We start from the raw sequence: 14,445 nt of genomic DNA on the forward strand, positions 1-14,445 counted from the left end.
ACCTTCCTATAAGAACTTAAATTCCAGTATTCCTGTAAATACACCTAAAACATAATCACTACAGCTACAGGCACGTTTTCCTGACCCATAGCTCAAAAGCTAACATCTCCCCAGAAGTGACAACGGCTACTTCACCAGTTTGAACTGCTAGTTTTCCAGTTAGACCATTAGAAACAGGTTGATTGGATTTCTAACGGTTGTAAATGATGTCCAGAGACCGAACGTCACTGTACTGCACTGTTCAGCTAAGAAGCACACACTTTCATTCGCCATTGCTGGACGGTGTCCTGGAGTATAGAAGGTCAGGGGCTGGCTCAACAGTGGCTGCAAAGCAGATGGGGTACTAAACCCACAACCTTGTGATAAGTACCCTGTTACAAAACCATTGTGGATTGAAGGTGTACTGAAAATACAGCAGCTTCACAAACCCAGTTCAATCAGTCAAGCAAATGTCCTCAGTATTTCTCAGTATTTCTACCTGATACTGTGTTTATTTAGTCCAAAATACAGGATATCTCGAATATCCAGTTTTGCTGGAAGCGTCATCGTATCATTACTTATAAATACCGGTATCAGCCACCATATTACCATTCTCAGCCCTTCTAGAAGATTCTCTGTAAGAGATATTCTTTAACAGGAGAATGTCACACATTGAAGAGGCTAAGTCTAAAGGTGAGTTTCGTCATTATTATTTTTTATTATTCTGATTAATATGAGAGTCTGTTATTAATGAGAGTCTATTATTTTTTATAAACCTGATGATGACCATTTTTTTTCTGTACTGCTGTATCATATCTGATGGTGACTAAATCACATTACTAATAGTTGCTCAGTATACTTTCTTGTATAATAGATTTGGGCCACTTCACATAAACAGACCAGATCTATCTGTTTTTTGTTTTTTTTTATCAGTAGAGCATTACTTAGGAACTAATCCCCAATCCAAATTTGTTCTCAGTGAATTGAATGCCTCTATAGGCTTCCTCACATTAACAGTGAACAGTTGTGGATCTGCTGTCTGAGACACTGTTTTGTAAAGATTTTGAGATTTATGGTGGAGAGGTACAGGCAAGGCACTGTACAGCAAAGCAATCTTGACTCATTACTATCAGCAAGTTCATGCCACTACCATGTCAGTAGTCCTATGGTAGTGTCATTCCATTGCTGGATGGAGTACAGGGGGCTTAATAGTTAGGGGCTACAGTCTGGATTGTAGTAGGTACTACTAATGGGCATACCTTATCAAAATGGCCCAGGCCAATCAGCAGGGATCACCTAGATAAACGTATTATACCATAACAACAGTGCCTGTGAGGGTCTGGGATGTATGTAATACAGTAACTGAACTGAAGCTGAGAAATGGACTGACAAAAGGAAAACTGGTGATAGAGTGCTGGACGCCCAAGGCTCCTCGATGCAGGCTGTCCCATCCAGGGTGCACCAGCACAAGGGCTACTGTGTGGCCTGTATGGGTTCGGTTGATCCCACATATGGATGTCCAGCTGGGTTCCACCAGATTCAGTGATAAGACCGGGAGGGGTTAAACATGGGCCCCATATGAGTTGTACACTGCACATGTGGGCCTAGACGGGACCCATGTGAGATTAGGGTGGGCTGTAACAATTGGGCCCAATTGGGAAAGCCTTAACACCCTTAACATCTCTCTCTGTGTCTCTTTCAGTGTCCGGCACAGAACTGAGGGCAGTAGTCCTGGGATGGCACAAATCTGGAAAGACGTCAGTGATCAATACCATATTAGGACCCGGTGTGACAGTGGCAGTTAGTGGTCAGTGTGTGAAGAAAGAGGGACGTATCCATGGAAGGAAAGTCACGCTGGTTGACACTCCTGGCTGGTGGAAAGACTGCAGCATAAAAGATTCACCAGAGCTCGCCAAACAAGCCATAATGCGCAGTGTAACTCTGTGTCCTCCAGGTCCTCATGCCTTTCTCCTGGTTGTTGGGGTAGATTTGCCATTTATGGAGAAGTACATGGAATCACTAGAGCAGCGCATGGAGCTTTTAAGTGAGAGAGTCTGGGCCCATACCATAGTGCTCTTCACAAGGGGTGACACACTGAAAAAAGTGACCATTGACCGGCGCATTCAAAGAGGTGGGAAAACACTGCAGAGGCTTTTACAGAAATGTGGAAACAGATATCATGTGTTTGATAACACCAACCGGAGCAACCGTGCTCAAGTCTCAGAGTTATTGGAGAAAATAGAGGACGTAGTGAGAGGAAACGGTGGTGGAAATTTTGAGATTGATCTGGAAGAGCTTCGAGGCCTTCAGAGAAAGTGGGAAGATGTTCAGAGAAGAGCAACTGCAAGACAGTCCAAGGTGCAGGAAGAAAGATCTACCATTAAACAAAAAGGTATGTGTGTGGTCAGATGAATTGTCAGCATTTCATTGAAGAGCTGGCCATGTATTAATTCATGTACCTAACAGATCTTTCCCTTCTTCTAATTCATTTGAAGCGTATTTAAGTCACCTTAAAGAAGTGAGAGTTGTGCTCCTGGGTTGGGTGTTTTCTGGGAAGAGCTCAGTGGGAAACACCATACTGAATCAAGAAAGGTTTGTGACGGGGAGCCGAACAACAAAGTGCACACAAGAGCAAGGAAGTGTGGCTGGAAGGAAGATGACTGTGTTGGACACCCCTGGGTGGTGGAAGTTCTTCTCACCTGACCTCAATCCTGACTGGGTCCAGGCCGAAATCCTTAAGAGTATCAAAAAATGTAGGAAATACCCCCAGGCCATGCTGGTGGTGCTCCCTGCAGACACATCCTTTACAGAAGAGCAGAAAAGGATCATTGAGGAAAACATGGCTATCTTTGGAGAACGCATATGGAGACACACCATCGTGTTGTTCACATACGGGGATTTCCTTGGTGATGCGTCCATTGAGCACTACATTGAGAGTGAAGAGGCCCTCCAGTGGCTGGTAGAGAAGTGTGGGAACAGGTATCATGTCTTTGACAACAAGAATAGGGGTGATCATGCTCAGGTGATTGAGCTGTTGGAGAAGATTGAAGAAATGGTGGCTGGAAACTGCTTGTACCGCTACGATACTCCAGGTGTGGAGTTACATGAAGAGACGACTAACTTACAGCTAGTTACTTATGAGGAAAATCAGGTCAAGGACATCCTGAATTTACTACAGAGGGAATGGAACAGAAGGGCTGAGGAGTTTAGAGAAAATATGGAAAAATTATGCACTGAATTTATTGGGCCACCAAGGAAAAGTAACCAAAGCAGGACTCCTCCTCCTGAATGTAAGTTATAAATAATTATGCGACTGTTTTCAGTTTAGTTTTTTTTTTGTTGCTTCATTTAAATTCTAATTGAAATGTGTTGAATTTGTAGTTTGTAGTGAAGATGATGAATTGCCTGTTACCCCCAAAATGTTTGGGCCTGAATGTGAAATGGATCGCCCACTGGAAAGTCAGGTACATTTTAGGAGCTCAAAACTGCCCTGCCATCTCCTCCCTACACTCTAGGTCTTAATGCTAATATAACATTGAGTATTGTGGTCTCCATAATGGCTTTTGTATTTAGTAGTATCTATGCTTAGGGATAGGGATATCTAACCCCAGTTGATACATACTGATACATACAAACTAATACATACTGATACATACATACTGATACATACAAACTGATACATACTGATACATACAAACTGATACATACTGATACATACAAACTGATACATACTGATACATACAAACTAATACGTACTGATACATACAACCTGATACATACAAACTGATACATACTGATACATTCAAACTAATACATACTGATACATACAAACTAATACGTACTGATACATACAACCTGATACATACAAACTGATACATACTGATACATTCAAACTAATACATACTGATACATACTAACTAACGAAAGTGTTTTCTGAGTAAACAGTGAAGCACTTTTGTACGCCGCTCTGGAGAAGAGCATCTGCTAAACCCTTTGTCTTTGTTCATAGACTGGGTTTTGGACAATTTCTGACAATTTCTGCTGATGTTCCCATTCCTACCCTACCACAGGTTAGCGTCGACCTAACAGAACAGCTTCTGCCGCTTCTGGACCGAGAGTGGAGCAGAATAGAGACAGTGGTGATGGAGAAAGTGCGTGCAACTCTTCTCCAGGTCAACCGAGCCAGTGGTAAGCTGCTGTTTGCCTACAAGTAATAACAAATTTTCAAAACATGTAATAAGTGGATACAGATGCTTATGGATGTTCCTTCTCTACAGGCGTGTCTTCTGAAGTGGGTGAAGAAGAGATCCAGGAGTCATTAGTCAAAGTGCTTTGGTGGCTTCCAGGCTGTAGACATGAGAAAGGAGCATGCGGAGTCAGAGACGATGTACCAACAGAGCTGTTCTAACAGATGTGTATGTGTGTTGCTAGTACATGCTATAGGAACCATCTTTGACAGTCAGCACTCTATAACCTGTTGCTTTGTTCCCAGATTACTTTAACTAACATCTCTGAGATTCATTAGCTTGTTAGGTGTTATAGCGCATTCGCAATCATGGTTAGGAATGTTCCGCAAACAGCAAACCCTGTCCCAACAATCAGCAGACTAGCACTCATTGATGCTCACAAAGCACAACCCCCCTAGTTTGTAATGGAATTAAGAAATGGGAGTGGTGCACTGTTCTACTGGGCAGCGACACCTGCATATTAGGCAGGTGATTTGTTGTACATTTGGGGATCTAGTGTATGTTGACTTGTATGTTGTCTTTATTTATTTTTTTTTAATTAGTTTTGAGACATAGCAGGACTGTACTGTTTGTTTTTCCTTTCTCTAAATGTACCAATGTATTATTATTTCCATTATTAATGTAATCTGTCTGCTTGTTAATTAATGTGCTTAAAGCTTTGAATGATTCACTTTTTATTGGCCATGTTGTAAAGTTTCAGGGTTTTTTTGTTTTTTTCACATGCGTCATCATCTGCTGATCATGCAAGTACTACTGTCAGTCCACTTTCAGTATCATGTCATTCTGAAGGCTATGCTTCCCTAAGGAAACTCCTCAAAAAACAAAGGGGGTAAATGGCACAGAAAGAAGAATCTAGTAGTGGTGAGTTTTATTGTTATTTTAAAATCAAATGGTTTTACTAGAACACCTTCCACCGGCCATAGTCACTTCCTATTTCTTTATGTAGTGTTTTCTGTTTAACCTCTGATCAGAGGTGGGCTGTATCTAGCTCTATTTGACTGTATGTTCATAGGTCAGTGTTTATTTGAGCACTTGAGGACACTGTAGATTTCAACTTGTCTGGGTATATTTAAATTCTTTTTAAATTCAGGTATCTCATATTATTATAGTATTATTATTACATATCATATTATTACAGTAATATTTAACAGTATATTTACAGTTAAAATAAGCACGGAAAGTCTTTCTTCCACAGGATTTAGCAATTTAAAGGTTATTGTGCTAGTATTAGAGCCTCATGTTTGACTACGATTAGCTCTGGTGAGTTCTTTTCTCCAGCTTTCTAACTAGTTGAGTCGTAAACAGGGTTAAATTGTGGGGAATTCAGACAACAACAGCAACACAAGTAAAAATACTTGTCTAGTTCTACATTTTGATGCTGTTTTGCTAGCATTTTTGAAGTTTTGCTAGTCATTTGAAACCCAGAAGGCAGATCTCATGATCTGTAAATATTTTACCTCTGCTGAGTATGAAGGTCAGCTGACCTGCGCCGCGGCGGTTCTGGGGTAAACCGCTCATGTGACTCCAGAACTGCTGGTGGGTGCTTCGCTTTTAGCCAGGTAAAAATTCAGGGGCGGATGTAGGAAAAAAAACCACATTGTCCCTCAGTAGCCTGAACAGATTTATACTGAATATCCAAAAGTCTCGTCTCTCTCTCTCCTTCCACTTCCACTTTGCCCTTCCACGACTCTCCTCATTCACTTCTTCTTCATTCACTTTCTTGCTCAGTTGTTTATTTTCTATTTCTCTTAGGTCAGGTTGTGAAAAAGGAATAGGGAAAACAGAAGTAAAAAGAGACTTTGTCAAATGTAGATTTTTTTAATATCAGTAAACAGCAGCACAGTAAAAAATACATTGGCTTAAAAGATGCATGAATACATTTGAGTAAATAAATCCATACATGTGTGTCCTGAAATGTATTTTATTTGATTTTAACTGGAAAAATTTGAACTTCTCTGTGTATTGTTTGTACCACGTCCTAAAATCTCAATCACATGCAGAACTACATAAAATACCCCTGTTCTAGTTTACCCTGTCACTCTTCCCTATATGGGTTAGTTGTGGGTTGTCACTGGTTGTTTGTTAAGCACAAGCATTTCCGTTTTCCCGGACACGTGATGTACAAAAACAACCTTTACATGGCAGTTTGTTTGAAGGCTTGAAGTCAGAGATGGGTAATAAAATAAAGGTGTAGATTATTTAATTTATTTTTTCTTAGTTTCTTTCATTCATTTTCTAAGCTTGTAAATCTGCTACTTTTTCATATTCAGCCACATTGCCTTATTTTAGTGTAATTAACGACATGAGCTGTGCTCTAGCTCTAGGCTCCCTTAAGGACTTTTGTTGAGTTTCAGTTGAAGTTTGATTCCCTGTGTCAGTTCAGTGTTCAGTTCATGTTCATATGTTTGGTTCAGTTTGTCTGTCGTCTCACGTGTTCCTGGTTTTGTTATTTATGTCATGTCTTATTTAGTAATGTTTTTCACCTGAGACGGGGGGTACTTAAAGAGCTCAGCTACAGAGCTCCTCGCCGAGAATTGGTTCAAAGCCTTGAGGTAGCCCGAGAGGCTCGTGACTCAGATCACGGTTTGTTTAGGCCAGTTTGGTTCACAGGTCAGGTCCTCTAGCGAACCTTGCTTTTTTTGTCGGGTTTTGCAAGGCGCTTTCGCTCGCTGGATACATTCGCGACTCACGCTCCAGCAAGGCGACCCTCTTCCACTACGCGTCTCCAGGTTTAGTCGGCCTAGCCGTTTATGGTTCTGCAGCTGGTTCCCCAGCTCTCTTCCCCCCAGTTTTGTGTAGTCTCTGCGTGGTTCATGCTTGTCCTTAGTTCCCTGTAATCTCCAGGGGGGCACAGCCTGATAGGACCCCCCGGGTCTCAGGTGTGATTTTATGTTCGCCCGTTTTAGTTGTCGAGTTTACGTTGTTTTACTGTTTGGTCCCTTTAGTTGCTGCATTGCTTGCTTTCATTTACCCTCTGTGTTGTACCCCTTTTTGTTAATAAAAGTACTTGCATTAGATCCATAATTGCGGGTGTTCGTCCCTCAGTGTCTGGCCTAACCAGCCATGACAGTACCTCTCAAAGAATTAGCTCACAGAGGCACACAACAATGAAGAGACTTCCTCAGTTAATTGTTTCTTTCTAATCTTTAAAACACTTATGATCCGTATCCACGGCTTCCCTCAATAATTGAAAAAGTTTTACATATGCAGAGTGTTTTTCTTTTGCAGTAAAATGTGGGTAGCAGTTCTCACTGAACGTTTTCCTGGTCTTCCAAAGCTCAACTTGATTCTCCTCCACCATTCCTATTGACTGCCATTGTGTAATTACATTGTGAACTGAGGAAACATTATATAGTCTTCTGTAGTAGTGTTAGCCAGAAATTTAGTGTTTCTTCCTTTAATGGACTTTCATATCTTCGCAGATGCAGAACTGAGGGCAGTAGTCCTGGGATGGCACAAATCTGGAAAGACGTCAGTGATCAATACCATATTAGGACCCGGTGTGACAGTGGCAGTTAGTGGTCAGTGTGTGAAGAAAGAGGAACATATCCATGGAAGGAAAGTCACGCTGGTTGACACTCCTGGCTGGTGGAAAGACTGCAGCATAAAAGATTCACCAGAGCTCGCCAAACAAGCCATAATGCGCAGTGTATCTCTGTGTCCTCCAGGTCCTCATGCCTTTCTCCTGGTTGTTGAGGCAGATGTAGCATTCACAGAAAAGCACATGCGGACACTAGAGCAGCGCATGGAGCTTTTAAGTGAGAGAGTCTGGGCCCATACCATAGTGCTCTTCACAAGGGGTGACACACTGAAAAAAGTGACCATTGACCGGCACATTCAAAGAGGTGGGAAAACATTGCAGAGGCTTTTACAGAAATGTGGAAACAGATATCATGCGTTTGATAACACCACCCGAAGCAACCATGCTCAAGTCTCAGAGTTATTGGAGAAAATAGAGGACGTAGTGAGAGGAAACGGTGGTGGAAATTTTGAGATTGATCTGGAAGAGCTTCGAGGCCTTCAGAGAAAGTGGGAAGATGTTCAGAGAAGAGCAACTGCAAGACAGTCCAAGGTGCAGGAAGAAAGATCTACCATTAAACAAAAAGGTATGTGTGTGGTCAGATGAATTGTCAGCATTTCATTGAAGAGCTGGTCATGTATTAATTCATGTACCTAACAGATCTTTCCCTTCTTCTAATTCATTTGAAGCATATTTACGTCACCTTGAAGAAGTGAGAGTTGTGCTCCTGGGTTGGGTGTTTTCTGGTAAGAGCTCAGTGGGAAACACCATACTGAATCAAGAAAGGTTTGTGACGGGAAGCCGAACAACAAAGTGCATACAAGAGCATGGAAGTGTGGCAGGACGGAAGGTAACGGTGTTGGACACCCCTGGGTGGTGGAAGTTCTTCTCACCTGACCTCAATCCTGACTGGGTCCAGGCCGAAATCCTTAAGAGTATCAAAAAAGGTAAGAAATTCCCCCAGGCCATGCTGGTGGTGCTCCCTGCAGACACATCCTTTACAGAAGAGCAGAAAAGGATCATTGAGGAAAACATGGCTATCTTTGGAGAACGCATATGGAGACACACCATCGTGTTGTTCACATACGGGGATTTCCTTGGTGATGCGTCCATTGAGCACTACATTGAGAGTGAAGGTGAGGCCCTCCAGTGGCTGGTAGAGAAGTGTGGGAACAGGTATCATGTCTTTGACAACAAGAATAGGGGTGATCATGCTCAGGTGATTGAGCTGTTGGAGAAGATCGAAGAAATGGTGGCTGGAAACTGCTTGTTTCGTCCTGGTGTTTCACCTGTGGAGTTACAAGAAAAGAAAACTAAACTACAACTAGATCCAGATGAGCAAGATCAGATCCAGGAAATCCTGAAGTCACTTAGGAAGGAATGGAACAGAAGGGCTGAAGAGTTTAGAGAAAATGTGGAAAACGTTTTTACTGAATTTATCGGGCCACCAAGGAGAAGTAACCGAAGCAGGACTCCTCCTCCAGAATGTAAGTTGTCATGGTTTACCTAGTTGTGAGCTTCCATTATTTCCTGCATGCAAGTGGTTTTAATAATGTATCTTATTGGCAGTTATTGACGAAGATAAATCTGATACCTCTGAAACCTTTGGCAGTCTGAGTAAAATGGACAACCCACAGAAGCTCAGCAAAAAGGTGTGGTTTACCTAGGCAGAGTATTCTCATAATGACATTGTTTATTGAGGGACTTTCTAAATGTCCATTCATTTATTTCTATGAAAGAAGGCCTGGCTATACTTCCAAGGAATAACTGTACAGTAGCTTGGCACTATGCAATAATTGGCCCATCCATGCTTTCCACAAAAGTTAGGAACTTTGGGAGGTTCTTCAATTTGCACCTAAAGAGGTTTTTCCACAGTTCCAAACTAAAGAACATCCAAACTTTCCTTGAGGATCTTTAAACTCTTTAATTTCAATTTCAATTTCATTATCTCTCTGTCTAGTTCAAACTGTGGAGGAACCTTTTAAGGTGCTTAAAAGAACCTTCAAGTTTAAGAACCTTCATGTTGCTTCCATGACATGACACGTGACTACATACACTCAGTACTATAGTTTTATTGAGACAGTACATGAACACACAAGGTGGGGAAATTATTAACAGAATTTTTTTTAAATAGTTGACACAAGCAAGAGTACCTCAATTAGAGTTCAGAATGTCTTGATTAATTTTCGATTGATTGCTCAGACATTGAGAAGACTAAGTAGATTGGGTTCTCTCACAGTGTGGTCTTCTCACTACTTCAATGTAATTCAATGCAACAGACTTTCGTTTTGTCCAGTTACTACAATCAGGCTGAACAGGATTGTTGCATATATTCTGTAAAGAATGTCCAACTTACCAACATTTGCTATGAAAGAATGCCTTTGTTAGTGGAACTTGGATGGGGTGCTATTGTGCTTGCTCTCAAGATTGAGACAGATAGATCCCTCCCTAGACTTACCTCTATATATAATAATAACAATAGTAATAATGAAAGAAGAAGGTCTAGGTGTCAAGCCACTTTCCCAGAAATACAAGCTTCTCAGTTCTCAGTGCCTCAGAGTTAGCTCAGCATATTAAATATCAGTTGCTCATATCTCATATCAAAGCTATGATCTTTCTTAGTGAACTGAGTGTAGAAGGTTATTCTGATATTTCATCCCCACCCAAATACAGGTTAGGGATATCCTAACAGGGCAGCTCCCATCACTTCTGGAGAGAGAGTGGAGCAGACAGGAGTCAATGGTGATGGACAAAATGTGTGCAACTCTTCTGAAAGTCAAGGGTAAGTTACTGTTTAAATGCATGTAATAAAATACAAATTTCAGATCAGCAGATATTAAATACGTTCCCAGGGACCTACTGCCTCCCTCGATTCAATCAAACTGACTTTTTTGCTCTAAAAACGGTTAATGTAATGATGTAATTTCCTGAAAAGCTACTAAACACAAGTCGGTAAGGAGACCATTATACTCTACACTTCGCCAAAGTTCTCTCAGAAGAGGTGGGTCTTCAGTCTGCGTTTGAAAGGTTTGTATGCCATTAGGGACACAGCTATTGTGTTCGCTGATATCCCGGGTGGTTGCACTAAATGTATGGATTGTCAGAAAATACAGATTTAGTGATTTTCCATTTCTATAGCATTAAAACGTTTGTCAAAAAGGTTTGTCAAAAAAGTTTTGGATGGAAATGTAGCTACCGATGCTAGTAAATGTACATTCTCCACAGATGTGTCTTCTGAAGTGTGTGAAAAAGAGATCCAGGAGTCAGTGGCCAAAGTGTCTTGGTGGCTTCCAGGCTGCGAACCTGAGAAAGACACATGCAGAAGCAGTGATGATGATGATGATGATGAAGAGGATGCAGGATCAGAGGGACTTTGGAAGACTATGGGAACATTCCAGTTGTGTAATAATTGGTAATACTAGTTAATAAATGGTTTTTAAGTATGACGTATACAAGGCCTATGCTCCCAGAAAGGTATTTGTGAACTGTGTACTGTAAATATGTTTACTGTAAATGTCTAAGCGCTAGATATATTATCACAGTTACAGTTAAATAGTATATCATACGTGTTGCTGATTTGTCAATGTATAAACATTTGAGTGATTTTTAGCACTTAGGCCTAAATTGTTGTGCAAGGTTCTGATGTTGAAAGTGCCCAAGAATGTGTCACTAGAGTATTAAGTAGAATAATGAGAATAATGTGAATAATGTGAACCTCAGACAAATGGGCCGTAAATGGGCCACCTCTAAAACCCCAGGACTGTTATGTCTTAGCTCATAGTGTCACCCAGTACATTAAGCAAAGGTAACGGCTACTTGGAGAGAAAATGGAAAAGAGAAAAGAGGCTGAAAAATTTAAAAGTTAACACTAGCCAAAAGGGTGAATTATTGCTTCGGAGGCGCATTGCGCATCGCAAGGACGTCAATAAAGCTAGCTGGGTACTAGACGGGTGCTAGGCTAAAAGCAGAACCTACCAGAGTCACTTAAGCTAGCTGACCGTACACTGTGGCCTGATGTTGGACAACTAGAGGGCCAACAAGAGGACCCAGAAAAGATGTGTTGAATTCTTCTTATTTTTCTGAAAGCACTGCTAGACTAGGCAATGTTTCTATGAAAGCAGAACGTATCTTTATCTGCATAAATAGAAAATTATCATTTTTCATACTGAGGTACAATAACATGGTGGTAAATAGGAGTATTTTTCACCGCAAAGTCACATACTTAGCTGCAGACTTACTCACCAAATGCATCCTATGGCACCTTAATAGACCAATTATATGAATCTCTCTATGAATTTGTCTTTTGCTTCAGAAATCCAAGATAATAATAACAAAGCTGATGAAGATTAAACAAATAAACACATTCTACATTTGCTGGCTATTTAGTAAAACATGATTCCACTATTCTGCAAGCTTCAGTTTCAAACCGATAAAAAAGGACAGCAGTGAGAGTTTTTAGCAATCTGAGTGGTTTATTGAGTTGATCACAACTGTACAGTTTCTGGTCCACTTAGTAAACTGCAGAACTGCCGCATTTCCTCTGTGCAAAAGATCAACATTAGATGCTGTGCCTAAAATACGCTGCAGTAACGTAGTTGTACATTCATAAACGGAGCTGAATAAAATCAGGTAGTGAAAACAACGGCTGGAACTTTCATTAAACTCCATCTTCAATACAACATTACATATATCGCAATATATATTGTCCATATAGAGTCCAGATGCATTATTTGTAAGGAAAGTGCAGAATTTAGTTTATGTACAAATAATACAGCGAATAAACTCACAGCGAAGGCACTTACTTACGTTCCTATATACACAACTGGGTATGTGCCGGTGGGGGCTGAGGCTGGGGCTGGGGGTTCAGGGTGAAATATCTTAACATTCATAATGATTCCTGATCATTCAAAAGGCTCAACAGTATAAAAATATATATTTACATACATTTTCAAAAAGTTATTTATCATCAATGATCAAAAGGGTGTAAAAGAAAAACACCACTAAGGCTCGCCTTAAAATCCATAGTCTGTACATGCAGGTACCACCTGCAGACACCAGTTCTAACATTGTATTGCACTCTCTCATAAAACACAGGATTCAGCAAGTTTCCGGTGGGTTCTCTTGTATGTGGTTTGGCCTAACACTGCAAAAAGTGATATTCTTGCAAGGTCAGATGACTATTCAACCAATTTCTAGACATTTTCATGTGGAAAATCAACTGATTTTACTTTAATTTCACTAGAAATTCCATGGTTCTCAAAGTGGGGTCTGTGATATTTGTGCCATTTGGTTGCAGAGCCAACATAAACTTTGACAAGAGCCAAAAGAAACATGCAGTATGCCTCACCGCCACTTAACGTAGGACTCAGTGGACTCATGGAGTTGCTTAGTCATTGCTAGGCAGTTGCTACGATATCCCAGATGGCTGTAATGGTGTTTCAGACGGTTTCTAGGGTGTTGCCAAATGGTTGGTTGGGTGTTACTAACGTATTTGTACCATCATGACATAAAAAAGGGTGCAAACATTTGCGCACTGTTTATTCCTGTGGGAAAATAATGTGTAAATAATCATAAGGAAACTGTAAAATTAAAGAAATAAATAAATAAACAAACTAAAGAAAAATAAAGTAGGTCAAAAAGCTGCATAGAGCTGGAACGGTGTCCATATCTTAAACTGTGAGCTGAGTTAGGAGAAATATTAAAAGAATAGTTTGTATTGTGTAACAATATATGATTATTAACCATTAATAAATTTGAAAGTGGGGTGATTTTTTCCCTGCAGGAAGAACCGCTGCACTAGACAACTGTACTTAAAAATGAAATGATATGAGTAAGATATATTGTTTACATAAAAAACCCAAAACAACCTTCACTTGCCACTTTTTTGCAGTGCTCCGTGTTCTAGCTAAAAAATGATTACAAACCAGGTCTGCCCAGAGTGTTAAAACGGCCATCTTCAAGGTAAGCTAGCAGTAGTTTCTTTGGTTATCACCCATCAGCAACAATGGCCATGTACACACCACACCTCACAGTGGAGGTCAGTTTGATTTCAAGTAGTTTAAAACAGCACTGAAAAACATAAAAAAATTAAAACGGATAAAAGTCTTGAAAGAAACGTCCTGAACCTCTGGAATGGAAGTCCAGCAGCGCTTATCGGACTAAAATCACATTCGTAAGCAGTGAACATTAAAAGAAGGTTTAGTGTCTGCAGTAACGGGTCTCAGCTGATGCTCAGATGTGATGCTGGATTCACTGGGCAGCTCTCTTTTTCCTGACAGGGCTCTGCATGTGACTGTGCTTCAGGTCAAAGTACTGCACCTAAAGAAGTGACGGGTAAAAAGCAACCAGATGTTAACAAAGCTAAAGAATCAGTCAGATGCTGAAAGTTCTCTCTGAAGCTTTTCTTGGTCCTCCAGACCTCACCTTGACCTCCACCATTTCTCTTAACTATGTTGTGAAACGAAAGGATGAAGAGCAACCTGAAGATGTTTTCCTGTCTTCCTATTCTATAGCTTTCTCCTGCTTTGTGGGCATCAGTTAGTTTAATAGAGGAGCCCATGGCTGCTGATTGTTGGGAGAAGGTTTGAGGAGTGTGAGTATTAGAAATTTGCAGCCAGAGCCCTAACAGGCTGACCTGGAGATCCGAGACCTTGGGAAATGCTATCTAGGCTCAAATCTTTTGGGGTGCCCAAACTTTTG

At 40.8% G+C, this 14,445-nt stretch overlaps 2 protein-coding genes across 5 annotated transcripts in view; one reads left to right on the plus strand and one right to left on the minus strand.

Annotated features, from left to right (window-relative positions):
- Positions 1-641: 641 nt before the first annotated feature.
- Positions 642-12,460, plus strand: LOC140537788 (uncharacterized). Its single transcript, XM_072660042.1, has 12 exons — positions 642-672; positions 1,682-2,371; positions 2,475-3,269; positions 3,361-3,443; positions 4,050-4,167; positions 4,257-4,366; positions 5,069-5,087; positions 7,649-8,332; positions 8,436-9,233; positions 9,316-9,398; positions 10,420-10,528; positions 10,972-12,460. The coding sequence occupies exons 1-12, from the start codon at positions 642-644 to the stop codon at positions 11,160-11,162; spliced, it is 3,711 nt and encodes a 1,236-aa protein (XP_072516143.1). The 3' UTR covers positions 11,163-12,460.
- The window catches only part of mctp2b (multiple C2 domains, transmembrane 2b), a 41,318-nt gene continuing 39,071 nt past the window's right edge, over positions 12,199-14,445 (minus strand). For all 4 annotated transcript variants that reach the window (XM_072659855.1, XM_072659854.1, XM_072659856.1 and 1 more), the window contains one exon: positions 12,199-14,064. In XM_072659855.1, coding sequence (XP_072515956.1) covers positions 13,996-14,064 — 69 coding nt within the window. In that variant the 3' untranslated portion in view covers positions 12,199-13,995. The remainder of the gene's footprint in view (positions 14,065-14,445) is intronic.

The sequence above is a fragment of the Salminus brasiliensis genome, chromosome 17 (assembly GCF_030463535.1).
Source record: "Salminus brasiliensis chromosome 17, fSalBra1.hap2, whole genome shotgun sequence".
NCBI classification, from domain to species: Eukaryota; Metazoa; Chordata; class Actinopteri; order Characiformes; family Bryconidae; genus Salminus; species Salminus brasiliensis.